The sequence below is a fragment of the Leptonotus elevatus genome, chromosome 13 (genome assembly GCF_054856555.1).
Source record: "Leptonotus elevatus isolate MCC_2025b chromosome 13, RoL_Lele_1.0, whole genome shotgun sequence".
NCBI lineage: Eukaryota > Metazoa > Chordata > Actinopteri > Syngnathiformes > Syngnathidae > Leptonotus > Leptonotus elevatus.
In genome coordinates this window covers 17,209,711-17,227,767 of record NC_141251.1, presented here as the reverse complement: position 1 = coordinate 17,227,767, position 18,057 = coordinate 17,209,711, and the positions used below count along the sequence as shown (strand labels likewise).

Here is an 18,057-nt window from a genome sequence, read left to right as displayed (position 1 = left end):
AAAAAAAAAACGTTTTATGCAAAACATTCACAAATACGGAAAGCACCTTTTGCTTCAGAACTCTAACCCAAAAAAACATGTGGTTTAATAGAACCACTAATATTGCTAAATAGTATACCAGAAAGCGATTTGCATATACAAGCCAAAGGGCAGATTTGGGTATTCATCTTTATATAAATTACTCCCCAAAATATTAATATAGTCCATTTGAACTTCTAAAGTCCCAAAAGTGGTACAATTAGGCAACTAAACAATATATTCTAGAAAATGCTACATCCAGTTTTCTTTACGTAATGACAAAAAAATTTAAAATGTATGGCAGAGGGGGAAAAAAATTTGATAACCGAAGGATGGAAAATACAATTTATTTCACTAGTCTTAGTCCAATTCATGAGCCATTTTAATTAATTTAAAGAGATGGTGCTAACAAACATTAACATAATTAGCCTAAATACATATTTGCCCAAATTATTAAAAAGAACATGTTCATAAAAAGACCTGTGTGGATTAGCATGACCTGGATGACTGAGAATTTATAAAATGTCATCTGTGAACACATTTTCTTTACACCTATAGTCTTCAAATTAGTATTGTCTATTTTGTATTCTTTCAAGTGTTTTTAAAACATTTGGATGTCAAGCACCATTACAGATTGGGCTCAACCATAAAGTCCTACAACCAAAATAAGCGAAATAATCCATCTTGTTAAAAAGGTTTAATATTGCACATTCCATTTCTTCACAAAATGATGACACTTAACTGGTTGGATCATAAAAGCACATTCTCACAAATATTCAAAAAATTTGAGGTAATAATGACTGTAGCACATGCGAGTAAACCGACAGTGTCAAAAGCGCTTTTATAAATTCAAGTAGAACCAGCAGATAAATAGAATGAATTAATGGCAGAAGTGCTTAAAGAGGCACTGGAGTTCATGACAAACAGGAGTTTTGAGGTGTGTCACTTTACAATTAGAAAAACAAACAAAAAAACAGTACCATACAATTTCCAAGTTTAGTTAGGAATGAGGCTGAGCTTTTGGCGACTATTGTTCCTTGAAAGGCTCACAAGAACCTTTTACATCACGAAACGCATCATGTTCAACTAAAATATTATATAATAAGAGGTTGTAGTTTGCTTGACTTTCAGCGAAAGTTCTCCTTGAGCCTCCACAGGCCCTCGTGTCCAGACCCCCGCTGGAAGTCACAGATGCTCCTGAGCAGTTCTCGGAAGACGGGCGCCTGCTTGACGCTCAGTCGGGGTTTGAAGTACTCCAGCACTTCCTGCGTGCTGGCCTGCCCGTCCACTCGCGACTGGAAGGCCACAAAGTTGCGCAGGTCCGCCAGCAGATCGTCGTGCTCGGTGTTCGGAACGGAACGCGAGCTGCCGGCCATGTCCTCTTCTCCGTCGCCATCTTGTTGGCTCCCGGAGGGAAGGCTGAGGTGGTTGCGCTCTCTCATGCGGGCCAGAAGGGCGGACGAGGACGGAGGGGCTACGCTACAGTCACTTTCGGCTACTTCCCCGCTGAAGTGAGCCCCTGAATCGGGCTTCTTTGACTTTGTCTTTGTTATGATAGCGGCATCCTAACAGACAAACATGCACATTGACATTGTGAAATATTATAAACCGCAGTTTCTGCAGGTATCATCAAATCTAATTTAACGTTTTTTAATGCCATTTTTAATGCAACTTAAAACTAGTGTAATGCTCACGCCATGCTGCATATCATCACCCTCTTAAAATAATTGCCTAAGTCAATTTTTTTTGCCTCAATCAGCTAGCTATTTTTTTTGTGTTTCCTGAAAAATCGTAAAAAATGACAGGCGATTATTTTAGGGCGTCGATATACTGTTTAGATATTAGGGCTGTCATAATTGCATGATTTCCTTTGTTAACTTGCGAATAATCGTAAATTAATCACACGTTTTATCTATTCTAAATGTACAATAAAATATCATTTTCAAGTTTTTAATACTCTTGTTAATCAACATAAAAGTTTTATGGTGAGTAATTCATTAAGTTACAGTTAACTGTTAGGGTTACAAAGAGTGCGAGTCATAGATTTGTGTTGAGGTCATTTTCTGCCACAAAGTGGCATTTAGGTGTTTCATGTTGGACGTTGGTGACAGGAATCTTTTATTTTATTTTAATTTTTTTTTTTTTAAATCAATTGTATTTACATTTTTAATGCCCGGTAATGGACATTATATTTAATGTTTTTTAATATCATTTCAGAATTTACTTCAGCAAAATCCATTTAACTCCCAAAAACATATAAATACGTTCTATTTTTAATGTTTTAAGTGTCCCAAATATGTATTTATAAATGTTCTTTTATTTCTTTTTATGCTAGAGCATACAGAAGGCTTTGGTGCAGCCTCTCAATGGCAAAGAATGGTTAAAGAAATGGTAGTTATTACACAAACGGCCAGCAGGTGGCAGCAAAGCAGAAGAGATCAACCAGGGCCATGTTAAAAAAAGCAAATTTACTCACAATTCTAAATAGATTTGTGAATAATGACGAAACTTAGCTATATTCTGATGCTAATTGCTGCAAAACGGAAACAGATAGAAAAACTTTTTTTCCTGATGAAAGAAGAGACTCTAATCTTTCTTTTGTTTTTATAGCAATAGAATACAATATTCTGTGGGCCTTGCAAAATCAGTCAAAAGGCGGGAGTGAAGGGGATTACTTCAGTGAAAATGGCTGGTAGTGAATGAGTAGGTGACTCTAAATGGCCCGCAGAAACCCTGGCACTTGAGCCAACGACCATTGGAGTGAGTACAAGTAGCAGCACATTGAGAATACCTGGTTCAAAATGTAAACAAACTCATTTTACAACATTACCCTTCAATATAAAAGGTTTACAGAAGCATGATGGTCCAGATTTAATGCTGCCCTAAAGGAACTATGATGTGCACCCTAAAAACGATGCTATTAAAACACTCGTTACCTTGCATTTGTTGGAATTGGGCAGCGTGTGCACAGATGGTCCTAGCAGGAGAGAATTCTTCTTTTGTCCAAAGCGTTTCCTGGAGAGAAAAGGCGGGGCAGAGTGAGCCAAGTAGGTCATAAAGGGCAAGTGCATGGATGTCCTTCTAAGGTTCGCTACCGTGCGGGTGGCGGCGGGCCTCGACTAAGGGCCAGCCTGCACTGCTGGCGGGACACTTTGAGGGCCTTCAGGGCATCTTTGGCCACCTTGTCAGCTTCGGCCTCCACCAGGACAAAGTCTGGATTTGAGGACTCGATGATCGAGTCGTGCTGCATCACGCTGTGGATTCCTGAGAAGACGCGTCCGTAATAAGCATCTGCAAGAAAAAGCTCGAGACTTGTCAAATAAAGCAGAATTTTCGTTCGTACCAGATTTTTTGAAGAGCTTTGACAAAACGTAATCGTCAGATTGCTTCTGGTCTTCAGCGTCCGTCTTCTTGTACTCTCTCTTCTTTACTAAGTGCGAGATGCGATGGCCCTCGAAGCGAGCGTCCTTTTCTCGTTTATGCTTCTTACTTTTGTGTCTTTCCATTTTGTTGGAGTCGCAGTGCTTCCTCTTCTCCCTGCGCTTCACGCCCGAGTCGTTCTTTAGTCTGCCGCATGAAAAATGCAAATTTGCATCCATGCCATTTTGCTTGTTTTGAGCATCCATGGTACCATTTATTGGACCCTGAGTTAATTTTTCACACGTAGATATAGAACTGTTTAATAAGGAATGTCTATTATTTGCATCTATTTCATTCTGCTGGGATTTGGAGTGTGTACTATGGAGCATTCTGTCAGGTTTTATAGGTGCCTTGACATCAGAGCCGGTACCTGTAATGAGCGCAGGGAAGAAAATGTGTTCAGGAAATCGGTTGTCAAGTCCTTTAGGTGGCGCACAATACAATGCATACCCGCAAATATTGCACTGGTCTCCGTGCCCTGCTTTTCATCAGGGTCAGCCAAGGTGAAAAGTTCATAGATGTCATTGGACTTGAAAAAGCGGCGTTGTTTGGGGTCCTTCAGGACACGGTTGGTCAGAAACTGCTTAAAAATTTGCCTGAATGGTGCAAACAGAGGAGTGTGTTCATTTATGCAAAAGCAAAGCCGCAAATGATTTATATGGAAAACAATGACGGTGTCTCACCTGTGGTAAATTTTCTCCTCAATGGTGCCTGCAGTGAGGAGCCTGTAGATAGTCACTTGCTGCTTCTGACCAATCCTCCAGGCCCGCTCCCTCGCCTGTGGACCGCACAAACATCAACACTGAATGCACTTGATCTATTTAGTGTATTTGTCTGGATCAATTCTTTTGTAAATTGTCCGTTGTTCCCAAGAGAGTCAAGAGCGTCAGGCAGAGCAAAACAAACCAAGTGAGCCCAAATACAGTAGGAGAGAGAACGAGAGCGAGACAATTGCAGTCGGGTGCATTTTATATGTGTAGTATTCCCCAAATTTAGCTAGCGCGGTTTATAGTCAGGTGCGCCTTGTAGTCCAGAAATTACTGTAAGGCAGGGGTGGAGTATGATGTTTCTTGTCTCAAAGGGATGAGAGATTCCAAAAGGTTCAAAACGCAGTAGCTTCTTGCTTGCAATGTGAACAGTCAGTTTTTGTGTGGAGAGTAGAGAGACATGACCTGCCTTTGAGTCCCACCCCTGCCTTAAAGGTATAATTCTTTGGTGATGGTATATCCCTTGTGGGTCACCACAGGTGTATATTTTTATTTTTATTATTATTCTTTTTGAATAAGTATGGCAAAAAGAGGCCAAAGAAAAAGCAAAATGGGACTTTTGTAAGATATTTAGGGGAAATAGAGTTTTGTGACTTCAGAGGTGCATTTTTCTTAAAAGTCAAATTGCAAATAGTAAATAGTATGACCTCATTACCATTCACCTTTCAAAGTTTTATAGCATTTGCATTCAACGTAAGACAGAAAAAAAAGAGAGGAGCGTGACAAACCTGAGTGTCAGTACTGGGATTCCAGTCTGGGTCATAGATGATGACCCTATTGGCTCCCGTCAAATTGACTCCCAGACCTCCCACTTTCGTCGTCAACAAGAAGACAAATATAGAGTTGTCCTGGTTAAAACAAACAAAACATGTTAAACATCATATTCACATTTGTGCCACAATTGTCACATTTCTTCTTTCAAAATAGTGACAGCAGCAGTTGGGTACGATAAACGGGAATAAAGAAATTTGCTCAACGAATGTATCCATGTATAAGGAGTTGAGTAGTAAAAAGCATCCAGATGAACGACAGCTTGCCGTCAATTAGCGTCTCCACCTCAGGGTGAGCACGGATCCTCGGAAGCCTTTTTGTCCCTCAGGAGGGGATTTTCATGGGAAACACTCAGCGCCATTAGGGATGACTAATCCGTACCTCGTTGAAGCGGGCGATAAGCGGCTGTCGGGAAGCTATGGTGGTCGTGCCGTCCATTTTCAGGTACGTGTAGTGGTTCTGCCTCACAAACACCTCCAAGATGTCCAACATCTGCAAGGGAAGACGAGAGGGAGTTGAGCGTGTGAGAGGCAGCAGGGAGGAGATGGAGGGGAAAAATAAAAAGTGTCGGGGGTTTGGATTAGGCCTAAAAGGATTAAAGCAGATTAATATTACATGGACACAGATACCGACAGGGAGGGTCTCAGGTTCCCTCTGATGTCTAATCTCGTTGGTATCGACTATGACAACAGATGCTTCACATTTTCCTTCTCATGCACACTCAGAAATTCTACAACCACATGCCTTGTCAATTCAGACAAATGATATCAATGCCAAATTATATGCTTTTGTTTTAAATTGTACTTTGAGGTCACCTGTCGAGACTGCGTGAAGAGCAGGACTCTGTGGCCCTGCTTGGACCACAGACGGAGCAGAGACTCAACCACGATTAGCTTGCCCGAGCGTTTCCAGTAGCCGAAGTGCTCCTCTTCTGTCAGTTGCTCCTCGGGGATCCCCTTCAGCAGCCGGGGGCCGCCGGAGAAAAGATCCGGGTGGTTGCACATCTTTCGCATCGCTATCAAGCCTGAGAAAACCTGAAGGGAACCAACAAAAAGTCGGCTAAAGTTAAGCCCCGCCTACTCGCAGTTTGCCATTCCCGAATTCACCTATTGATGTTTTGTTCTGTGGAACTTTTGCTTTTTCTGCCCTTTTGTAATCCTCTAAGATGCCACAAGATTGCGCCAAAGCCCTGGCTAATAGGAAAGTAGTAAATGAAAGTATTGATGACATGATACATCTCCATTGAAAGTCTAATGGCCTGATTTACTAAAGGGTTGCATGTGCAAAAATGCTTGTCTTTGCATTTAGCACATACACAGTGATGATATGGCGACTTTGTCGAGCATACATGAGCCAATCGCCACCTTAATTCACCTGAGAGACTGTTTTTGTGTTTTGGTGCTTCTGTGCCATTAGCCAAGGTCTAATGGGCTAGGCCTAAAACTATTTAATATCAACTTGTGTATATGAGCAACGATCTGAGGTAATTACACTTATTATATGCTCCCCCCCCCCCCCCCCCAGATGGAAACAGGAAGGCATTTATCTGTCTTAAGCGGACCTTTTCAACTAATTGGCGTACGGTGTCTATTAGAGGGACGACCTCTGAGGCAATACAAGTATTTGATTTTAGAATTTATATTTATGAATATCTTTCTTTACAAGTAATTTGATATTTTTATTGTTTATCTCTTTCATTAGCACTGTTGAAAGCTTGTTGAATCTTGAGAATGATGCTAACTAATTAAAAAGCTTTGAACAAAAAAAAACCATTGTCCTCGTCTTCATAACGCTGTACCTTTAAACAGATAGAAGGAATGAGTTGCATAACTTATTTACGGACAATTAGGGCCATGTTTTTTGATGAAGGCACAGCGGTCACTGCATTAGTAATGGTGGTTAATGGACTCAGGAGTGACCACTGAATATGTGTGTGCGTGCAATCTGCTGTGGTCACCCTCGGCTCTCCAACTACGTCCATTTGGTTAGTGGTGATAAATGGGTTGAGATTCTCTCCAGGGTCTGGCTAATGTGAGACCCGCATCTGCACAACCTCCACATCTTTAAAGACGACTAAAGTGAGCTTGTTATGGAGCTGACCAAAATATATGTTTAGAAAAATAATAATTTCACCCCGAGTCTCTAACCTTAAAAACAAACACAAATGTCTTTAAGTGATAAACTAAATTCATTAGTTATGGGGGTTAAATAATGAATAAGGCTTGTTGTGTTCCTGGAAGTCATCTCCCTGACCGCAAGTCTTTTTAATGCAACATGCATCAAATCAGCCGACGCATAAAATCTGTTCAGTTACTCTGCTCACCTGCATGTCCCCGTTAAGGATTTGGTAAACTTCTTTGGAGTCTAAGAAGCTCTGATAAACCTGCCGCTGCTCCTGCGTTAACCTGCAAAACAAAACCTATGCATATAGAGGGGACAAGTGTGAGAGAGTGTAATGAGTGAGTGAACATCCTCTTTACAGCACCTTGCTGAAGTGGCGCGTTGTGAGTGGAGAAATTACAGGGGAAGAAACAGAATCGTGTTTTGGAGCCATCGGCATCCCTGGGGATGCACTTAATGAGCTGAAGTGAACTGAGGAGTCAAGCAGCGTCAGACTCAAGGATAGACCAGAGACTGGGCCAACTTAATGAATACTTTCTCCTTTTACTTTAGCAGGACTTTATTAGCTGGCTTCACATAGAAAGGCCATGCAAAGTCATGGAATAATTATGAAGACTGCACATGTGGTCAATTCCAACGATCAACCGCAAGTTGATCATGAACCACAACTTGAGCACACTTTTCACCAAGTTTGGTAGGTTACTCAACATTTTCCCAATCATCAAAACATAAAGGATACTAAAACGGTAACATAATGAATATTTTTTTGAATGTGAAATACCTGCTCATTTTTGTCAGGTAAGGCGAGGTTGGCCTTGACGTCTGCCTTCATTCTTCGAAGGAGGTAAGGATTGATGGTGTCCCTCAGCACGCATGCACACTTGAACGCCGTCTGGACCTGAAGGTGAACAAGTGACCCGGCTCATTAAAGAATGAACAGATTTGTAGCCAATCCAGTCAGCAGTAACCCCTGTCAGCATGGATGTTTCCTGAAGGAAGGACTGTCATTTAGCACCTCTCCCACTCTCATCACTTAAGCTGTACCAGGGTTTCTGCAGGTATCAGCAAATTTGATTTAATGCTTTTTAATACTGTTTCTTTTTGATGCAACTTAAAACTAATTTAATGTCCACATTGTACTGCATATACTTGCACGCTCACACACATATACTTTGTACATGCATACATATATGTACATACTGTTTTATATTAGGGTTGTCAGTTATTTACAGTTTTAGTTGTAATTAATGAAATTATTTTTAGTTAAGTGAAGTTAGATTTGTGTTGAGATTGTTTTCCTGCCACTATGTGGCATTAGTGTTTCATGTTAGATGTTGGTGACAGGAACGTTACACTTTTCTTTTCAAATTCTGAGCAATTGGTATTTGGAACATGAAACAACTCGTGGACTCCAGGTCTTTTTTTTTAAACAAATACATATATACTTTTTTTTTTTAACAAATACATATATACTTTTTTTTTTTAACAAATACATATATACTTTTTTTTTTAAATTACATTTCTTACTGCTAAGTTGTGTTATAGTGACTCCTTTGCACAATGTTGTATGTAAAAGCAAGCATGCACAACAATATTGTATTTAAATTTTTAATACCTCTGGACATCGTGTTTAATGCATTTGGCATTTTAATGCCAGCAAGGCATTAATTTTAGCAAAATCCATTCAATGATTTTTAATGCTTTTTAACAGCCCGCGGAAACCCTGTGTACAAGCCATTGACCACTGAGCAGAGTGCTGTATGCCTCAAGGGACACAACTGGAGACCCTCCCTGCACCACTAAAGTGGCCTCTACACCTTATGCTAAAGGCCAGTTAGCTTTTTAAACATTAACTCACAGGAGTTACGCAGAGGGATCAAAAAGACCACCTGTCATAGCAAGAGGGGGCAATAATATGGTGAGGATTTCGGTGAGGTGAGAGAGGGCAGCAGATGATGCTGAGTGCATTCAAATGGGGTGTAAAGGCGAGTTTCAGTAATGGAACCCATATCCATATGTAGACATGCCCCCACCTCTCCCATATGTTTTTATATACTTGTAGTCATACACATACAAGCCATGGAGCTCTGAGAATTTGAAGAAGAGGACAAAGTAGCCGAGCGTAGCTTTCTCCGACCATTTAATAACATTAATAATTAGTAAAGGTTTTTATTATCGACAGCGGAAGAAGCATCGATAGCCATCTTAAATAATTAAATTCATTCAGTCAGTGGGTTATTAACGAGTGGACACTAATGACAACGGGATACAATTTAGCTCTCCACTCTTGCCGCGCTCTGTCTCTCTCACAAGCATGCACAAAATAAACACACACACACACACACACACACACACAGGATGATCTTAAAGTTCCTTTGCATGCGCTACAGAATATTATTCGGCTCTTAATAGCTCTGCTGTTCCCTCTTGAAATCAGTGTGTACATACAAACATGTAAATACTGATTTCAGGTGATAAACACCCCTTTGAACCCTCTCTGTGTCAAACATGTTCCATTAAAAAAAATAAAAATCAAAATCAAACCATGCTTGAGTAAATTAAACTAAAAATTCATGTAGTGGTATCGCCACCGCTGTGAGTCAGGCCAATGTGTGCCAAATATAAATGTGACAACTGTTCATAGTTCTGTACCTGGACAGGTGAGGCATTGCTGTATCCTCCCAGGGTGATGGGTACAGAGAACTGCTCCATGAAGACGGGTAAAGTGCCCAGTTTCCCAGGAAAGACAAAATCAAACAGAGACCAGAGCTCTTTCAAATTGTTCTGCATGGGGGAGCCGGACAGGATGAATCTGTGAGGGGTGCGGAACTGGACCGAGAAAGCAAGAAGGAAAATGAAGGATGTCAATGAGAGCGACAGAAAAATCGTCTATGACATATGTATGCAACTATTGTACTAAAAAAAATGGCGGACCCCAGGGTACCATTGAAAAGCCACACATTCAAAGCAATGCATTCAACTTAGCACAAACTACAAACAAAGTCTCAATTTGTGCTGCATCATGATGCCCTGCACCTGTTTGCAGGCTGTTGTGATTCCGGCATTTGGATTTCTGATCTTGTGGCCCTCATCCAGGATGACATAGTGCCAGTCGTAGCGCTGCAGCGTGTCCTGCAAAATCCTCACTGCTGAATATGAAGTTATCAGGATGCCGTGACATGATGCTATCTCTGGAATCAGCTTTTCCTACAACATAAAAAAAAAACATGTTATAAAAGAGCATCTCATCCTATGTGCTTTTAGGAACTAATAGTGCTGTAGTGACCCCCAGAGGAAAAAAGACTCCACTGAAAACTTTATAGCTCACATAGGACTAGTAAAAACTTCCATAAAAAGAAACAAAACACACCTTTTTGTTGTTGAAGGATCCCGTTTCATGAAGAACAGCGACTCTAAAAGGTGGCCACCAGTTGTGGAACTCCATCACCCACTGGTGCATGACCGTAGCAGGACACACAATGACGGTGGGGCCCAGACCGACATACCTGCGAGCAAATGCAGAGTACGCGTCAACATGGGGGACAAAGGGTTTATTACTGCGGAAAATATCAGCAAATTTCATTGGCAAATTAAAGTAATAATTCCTAAACCAAATTAAAGTAAATAAAGGCAATTCCCAGAGAGTAGAAATAAAGTGCTTGCGTGAGGCAGAAAGTGAAGGTGGCAACAGAATGCTTACTTAAATGATCACTTTACAAATTTACTCTGGTGAAAATCTACAGGAAACATACACATACACACACCCTCGAAGATGCACTAATGGCCTGGTATGAACCTCAGCATCAGTGGTAAGTATTGATATTGGACCATAATTGAGTTTGCAAGCAATCAATTTGTGGACTTCTACAAGCAGACAGAATATTGACCAACGGGGAAGCTCCGCCTACCAAATGCACAACTGTTATTTGTGCAGTAAAACCAGATTATCACCACCCCTGCGTCATGTATTATACATTTGATTGATGGCCCCGCTCCCGCTGTGTAGCCATTTCATGACTCCGAGATTCCTCTTAAGTGTTCATGAAAAGGCTCACTCAAACGGTGTCAGTGTATTCTCTGATGTCTGCAGGACCAAAGTCAAGAGTCCGATAATTGAAACACGTTAAATAATTCAGACGAGCACACTCAAGCAGAAATCCTCCTAATCAAATATTCATACTATACAGACACAGAGTCTCAGGCCAAGCGTTGTGTGCGCGCACCTGTAGTTGCATCCTCGGGTCCTCAGTTTGCTGTAGCTCAGTCCGGCCAGGAAGCAGATGATCTGGATGGTTTTACCCAAACCCATCTCGTCTCCCAGGATGCCTCCTGCCTGCTGACAATGGAGCTCCCACAACCACCGCACTCCAGTCTGTTGGTACCTGACCGCACAGTACATACATATGCAACCGCAACTTAAAACAACAATTATTTTTCGACCTAAGGAATACAATAAAGTATATACAGGTCTGAACATGTTTGAGAGAAATGTGATAGTGAGAACATGTTTAGAACTTTACATGGGCTCCTAAAATTCTGCAACTATAATGAATAATTTTAAAACCGTATTTGCGTTTGCTGTAACCAATGTTCCGTGTTCCCGTTTTATGTCATTATTGCGAATCGGCACTGGGGTCGCCTGGAAACGCAAACAAGGGGAAGTAAATGCGTGTAATTGATGGAATAGTCTAAAGGGTAATCGATTCCAAAAAGATTTGTTTGTGACAGCCCTAAACGGTACATATAAGGAACCTCCATTCATTATAGGGTGTATGTTCCAGCCTCTCCCACAATCGATGAAAATCCATGATAACGTGTGATGTTGGCAAGTGAGTCTGTGTGAGTGTCTGGGCGCGAGCTGCGGCCAACAAAAGCTCCTGCGCGAATGTGCTCATTGTCCTGTACTGTTTTCACAGTGTGCAATAAAATGCATGTAGATCATATCCACCAACTTTTTTTAAAAGCCATTATTTAGCAGGGCAACATAGCAACGCAACAGTGTATTTGTCTTCAGATTTTTTTATTTATTATCACCTGGACAGCAACATGTTTAATTTGAGTAGTTTATTTCGAGAAGCTATACCAAAAAATACAAGTAACTGATAGATAGACAGCTGTAGCACCAGACCCTATGACTTTTTTAATAACTTTTTTATAGCCATCCCTTTAACTGTAGTTGTAGGACAACTCACTTGTAAAGTTTCTTCCAGAGGAAACCAGGCACTTTGAAGCCTTCATCAAACTCCGCATCGCTGTCATCTGTCAGCTCCTCACCTCTTTCCCGCCTTTTCTCCTTTTCTTGAAGACGCTGTCGCTTCCACCTCCTAGCAGGGAAAAAGTACAGACTCATGACGCTGTAGTACAAAAACAAACACAGTAGTTAATGAGAAAGGAGCTCGTCTGAAAGCATTAATGATGTTGTTAAGTTGAACAGAGGCTGAGGCAGATTCATAATGCCTTTAAGAGCTAATAAACAGATGGATACCTCACAAAAGTTGTGCGGAAGGCTGCTGTTAAGAGTGGTCCCTTAAGATTTGGAAGCTCAATGGCCCAAAAAAAAAAAAAAAAAAAATAGAGGTAAATGTAAAGGAGAAAGGGTTTAATAGTGGCACAGCAAAAGGCAGTTAGGAGGCAGAGTCGTCACGCAGCAAATGAAGATTGATACAGACAATTAGTAGTGCGAGTTCCCCAGAAAGGTGTGAGGTGGAGGGGATAAGAATCCATCTTCATTTGGGCCTGGTCCTGTCACCCTGCCACAAAACTGCTCCTTTAGCTGGGCCTGCGAGACCGTGCGCTCTAATTAAGTCAAGACTAAGCATTGGTTCAGTTAATTACACTTTTCTGCCCCCTCTGCACCAACACCACGGCCACCTTACCGCCTCCGCCCAACTACAAACTGTTCCTTATAACATCAGTGCTCGCAAGGCCGGCCTCAGCCAGCCATGCCCAAGTCTGTGCTGCTCAACAGATATCCAATCATTGTACTGCAAAAAAAAGGACACATGCCAACACTATTTATTTGGCAGCTATAAATATGAAATCTCATTAGGGCTGCTCTTCCCCTAATTTGAGCATGAGAGGGAGTGAGTGAGTGCGCTTATAAAACCACGTGCAGGAGGATAATTAGGGCAGATAGAGAAGGGGAAAAAGAGCAGGGAGAGAATTTGCTTCGTCAAGAAACAGCTGCCAATCTCATCTGGGATTAACTCTCCTCTGGCACAGTGCAGCCAACACAAACCAACTAACTAATGCAAATAACAATAGCACATTTTCACGATGCCGTTCCATATGCGACATAAACTAAAGAGGCTCAATCTTGCCAATTGTCCACTTTTCTACACGACTTCTGCTGAAACTTTGTCAAACCTCTGGAACCACTGTTTGTATTTAATACAGAAAATAATAAAGTGGACTGGTCCATGGGCCATTTGGTATTGGGCTGCACAAAGAAACTGAACAAAAATGTATTTTATTGACCATCAGAGTAGTTTTTGAAAATCAGGCACATCTATCTGCCTGTGCTTCTGTTAAAAGGCTTGTCTCGGTCACGTGATATGGCAAACAGTATGTTAACAAGCTCATAAAAATGAATAAAATAAAAATATACGTGTTTGGGAGCACTTGAACTAAGCCAAATAATAAAACAGAAGCACTTACAAGTGCATTGAAATACTGTATGTTCCTATTCTATGATGATCTTTACATTTTCCCCTCCTCACAATCATAAAAGGAGAAAAAAGGAAGAAAGAAAATCACAAAAAATTCAAAGTAACAGCAAAACTGACTTGTGAAGTTATTCCAAAAGTTTAACGAACTATGTTGAGGTTTTGCAATGATGATATTTGCATGATGATGGCTTGGCCTCTAAAATGTTTAGTGCAATTGTGGAATTGAACTGTTGTGCTTGTGGCAGTGAAGGTTTTACCTTATCCGCTGTCTGTAATATTCCACATCCCCGTCATCTTTGCATTTCTTCTCTTTACTTTTACCGTCATCCTCTTCTTCTGAACTCGCAGGGGAATACTCGTCATCACTCTGTTGTTTCTTGATCGGCCTCCTTCCCTTTGCATCTTTCTTCCTCTTGTACACTTTCAACTCATATTCGTCGTCGTCACCGTCTTCCTCAAAGCCCTCCTCCATGGCATCTCGTTTCTCTTGTTCGGGATCGAAGCCTTCGTCACTCGGCAGGTACTCGGAGCCTTCGCTGTCAACAACCTCGTCGTTTTCAATTTGAGGTTTTCTCTTATGCTTTGGTGCTTGTGGCTCAGACTTCGGCCTTGCTTTAGGATGAGCCTTCAGAGCAGTTATCTGGAGCTTGCGCATGCGCTTACGCATTTTCTTGTCCTTCGGAGAGGTGGCAGTTCCTTTGGATCCTTGCCGATGCGTACCAGAACTCCTCCTCTTCTTCATGTGAGGAGTCCTTTTCCTTTCAGTCGCCAGCTTGGCCTGGTCGGCCAGGTACTGATCAAACGCAGAGTTCTCGGCCAGCATCAGTTTACGAGGCTCCTTCTTCACCTCCTTCTGTGGAATTCGTGTACCAAAAGGTGTCATGTGACCTGTCCGGATGAGCTCCTCCCACTCGGTCTCCTGTGCTGGCATGAGCATGCTGCCCAGCGTGGAAGGGCCAGGCTCTGTACGACACAAACAAATATTGGCTAATGCTCGATAGATAATAATTGTGCGTTCCACAAAAACAAATACGCTTTTGCTGCATTGGAACGTCACACAAATTGGAAGTTCCTACTTGGGGGCACATCAACATTCTTCCGTGGTCATTTGTAAATGAGGTTTAAAAAAAAAAAAAATATGGACAAAAAAAACGATATACTGGCTACATGCAGGTTTAAAAGGTTCTAACATCGTATGCTACATTTGTTTTGTCTCAGTTACAATCAACGTTTGGAATATAAAATATAATAATGATAATATGGTAGAATCAACAGTCACATTTACTTTTTAAGGAAAATTCTGCATTCTCCAAATGGAGTTGTCCCCAATGCCCAAGACAAATCTCTTTTTGTTTCAGTTCTTGAATTTGGTTGAAACTTGGCTTTTCAGTAAACAGCGTAAGTTGTAGTGCTCTTACCTGTGTCTTCTGCATCATCTGCCAAAAGCTCATCTTCAAACTTTTGAGTAACTTCTCCTCCCAAAACGGCCTGAAGCCGCTTCTGTTTGGCTCGGACCTTCTTGAGCTGTTTCTCCTGAATCATACACAAACACAAAATCCTTTTCAGAATTACGCCCAATTCACACAGACTGCGGAATGGACGCGGAACGCCATCCGTACGGACGGCGCAAGGAATAGAAAGCATTTGAGTCTGCGTGCCAATTCACACCAGCTGCAGTGCGGTGCGTATGCAGTGCGGGTCGGATGCGGGGTTGCGGAAGGTTTCCGCAAGCTTTCTATTTTTTTCCGGATTCCGCATACGGATTTTCATGAAGCTAAAGGAATTACACGAGCCGGACAGGAAGTCAGGCGTCGGCAATTAAGGTAGTTCCGGTATATTTCAAAATTGCAATCCGTGCGGATGCCGTATGGAAACTGCTCCGCGTTCGCTCCGCAAGTCAGTGTGAATTGGGCGTTAACGGTCACTATCAAATTAATGTGAAAACATCATTTAAACAATCTTACCTTATTTTCTTTCTGCCTTTTGACCGATTCAATCTTCCTGCTGATGTCTTTACTTGAAGCATACGGGGATAGCTGCTCAATGATCTTATTAATGTGCTTCAGAGATACTGTCACAGACCTATAAGTCAGGTGGAAATAATAACAGAAATATGATACGTATAAAATAATTATAGTTTCGTAATATCAAATTATCTAAATTTACAGCTCACATTATGCAAACTGCAGCCTGATAACATTTAATCCGAGCTATTAATTATTAATAATGTGTTTATAATTGTGGTTGTAGTTTAAAGTGGTGCATCATATAACCTGAAAGGTGTGTCAATTGTTTTGATTACCTGACTCAGTTATAAGAGGGGGAAAAGTACAAGAAATATCAAGTAGTACCATTGAGCATTATGACTGTGATCATGATTAAGTGTTTGTATAAAGTGTCTCACAATTTATTCAACATAATAACAATGACAAGGGAAAGAATTACCAGATAACCAAACCATTAGCATAGCTTCTTTATGTGTTCTTATTGCGGTACTACCACTACTACTACTACTCTTTGTTCTATTTTGTGTCATATTTTGAAATTCTGTTACCATGCACCCTGATTTGGGTTTGCCTATTGTTGTGTTTGGTGTTTTAAAGTTTTCTTTGTTTGTTTCTTTCTTTCTTACCTGACATCATCAAGCACCGACTCGTACTCCTTTTCGGCCTCGGCTTTTGCAGCAGCCTGACTAGCCTCCTGGATGGCCTCGTCCACCTGCTGCAGGACGCCTTGCTCCAATACATCCTGGTCATAGACGGCCACACCGAGGCCAAACAACTCGTCAGCCCCAGAACTGGCAGACGCTGCTTGGATGCGCTGTCGATCAATATGCAGTAAAGCTCCAGACCTCTTAGCACCTGAACAAAACAATGGATGACAATTTGAAACAAACATGACAATTGATTTTATGTTACTGAGGCAAAATTACTGTGAGCAAGCTTTTAGTTCTCACCACTGTTGCCCTCCCCAGCCTCGTTGACAGCTGTGCAGGGAGAAGCAGCCTCGGGGCCCTGAGAAAAAACTGCTGAGCCTCCATTCTCCTCTGAATTTGTCCTGGTGAGAGCAGCACTGGCCGGCCCAGAGTGAGAGGAGGGGGTCTGGTCCCCTGACCCATCTACTGGCATGGTGATGTGGCTGCAACAACGTATGACGGGCAGGCCATTTACCATTTTTAATGACGTTCTAAAAACGTAACTAATATTACTTCTATCTGAGCATTGTGATATATATGATATATAAATAGAATTCAAAACACGGAATAGACTAGACTGTAGCGAGCAATTTATAAAGCGGTTACCTGTCCACATATACGAGCTTTCCGTTCTTCAATGTGTGAATCAAAGTATGTGCCACGAAACGTTAAGTTGAATTAAACCTGTTCTCAACGAAGACAAATCTGGCAGTGTAGTATGTTTCTCGCAGCAGTCCATTGTTTACTCGGCTAGCCTAGCTTGCTGAGCTACTTCTCGGCTGTTCAGGCGAGCAAATGAATGACTGACGAACCATTTACAGCATAACAGACTAACTCACTAAGAATATTTGAATGACATGACGGCAAATATGTCATACGTCTGGAAGAGAAAGAGATCGACAATGCAGTACTTACAAGACGTGCAGTTACACAACATCAGCGTCCTTAAAGCATTTTCCGGTGCTGGAGAATGTCTAGTCTTTGACTTATGCGACAGCGCCTTCTGCTGGCGCTACCGATTCTGCTATTATTTTTTGGCCAACAGATGACGCCATATAATCATTTTCTATTTGTGTTACTAGTACACCGACTTGCATGAAAGTCCGTGTTGATTGCCACAAAACAGAGAGGCGATGACATCAGGAGAAAAAAAAACGGAGACAGAAGAGATCATAGACATTTTTAAATGGCACAGCGCCTGTGTGCGCCCCTTCACCCCTCTTTTTACGTCAGAGCAGACACCATGTTGCGGAGAACAAATTTCGCCCGATTTAGGTGGGTGTGACAATCAGTGGTACTTTTTTTTGTCTGTCAGGCTCTAACTCAGATTAATCAATCTCTTGGTCAGGATGACCAATTTGTATCGTTTGGCCCAATCACCAATATTCTAGATTGGTTGTTTTAACCAAAGGATCTGTCGGACACATAACTACCAGCTGGAATGGTCAAATTTAACCTTTATTTGGGGGGGGGGGGGGGTTAATTTGACCAATTTGTGGGTGGATAACAAAACATTTATTTGATTATTTAAATTCATAGTTGTTGGGTGGCAGGCACTTTGTAGACCCAACTATTTTTAAAATTAATTAAAAATATT

The 18,057-nt window shown here is 41.5% G+C and overlaps 1 protein-coding gene across 2 annotated transcripts; it reads right to left on the bottom strand.

The window, feature by feature from the left end:
* Positions 1-700: 700 nt before the first annotated feature.
* On the bottom strand, positions 701-17,435 carry ercc6 (excision repair cross-complementation group 6). 2 transcript variants are annotated; one of them, XM_086093595.1, is made up of 22 exons: positions 17,376-17,435; positions 16,722-16,903; positions 16,398-16,626; positions 15,730-15,847; positions 15,184-15,298; positions 14,023-14,728; positions 12,290-12,421; positions 11,321-11,479; positions 10,468-10,603; positions 10,134-10,304; positions 9,750-9,926; positions 7,879-7,995; positions 7,300-7,395; positions 5,792-6,010; positions 5,358-5,468; positions 4,934-5,053; positions 4,122-4,216; positions 3,889-4,034; positions 3,362-3,808; positions 3,114-3,282; positions 2,955-3,033; positions 701-1,583 (listed from the first exon to the last, which is right to left on the bottom strand). In XM_086093595.1, exons 2-22 carry the CDS (start codon positions 16,891-16,893, stop codon positions 1,146-1,148), a joined length of 4,152 nt encoding a protein of 1,383 aa, XP_085949721.1. In that variant the 5' UTR covers positions 16,894-16,903; positions 17,376-17,435; the 3' UTR covers positions 701-1,145. The 2 variants fall into 2 exon arrangements, with proteins under 2 accessions (XP_085949721.1, XP_085949722.1); XM_086093596.1 differs by lacking the exon at positions 17,376-17,435 and adding an exon at positions 17,067-17,363.
* Positions 17,436-18,057: the final 622 nt, after the last annotated feature.

Coding starts and splice junctions, on each gene's coding strand:
- ercc6 (XM_086093595.1), bottom strand. CDS start 16,893: ATGCCAGTAGATGGGTCAGGGGACCAGACCCCCTCCTCTCACTCTGGG. Junction 14,729..15,183: donor AGATGATGCAGAAGACACAG/GTAAGAGCACTA, acceptor TGTGTCGTACAG/AGCCTGGCCCTTCCACGCTG. Junction 3,283..3,361: donor AAAGCTCTTCAAAAAATCTG/GTACGAACGAAA, acceptor GCGTCTTCTCAG/GAATCCACAGCGTGATGCAG.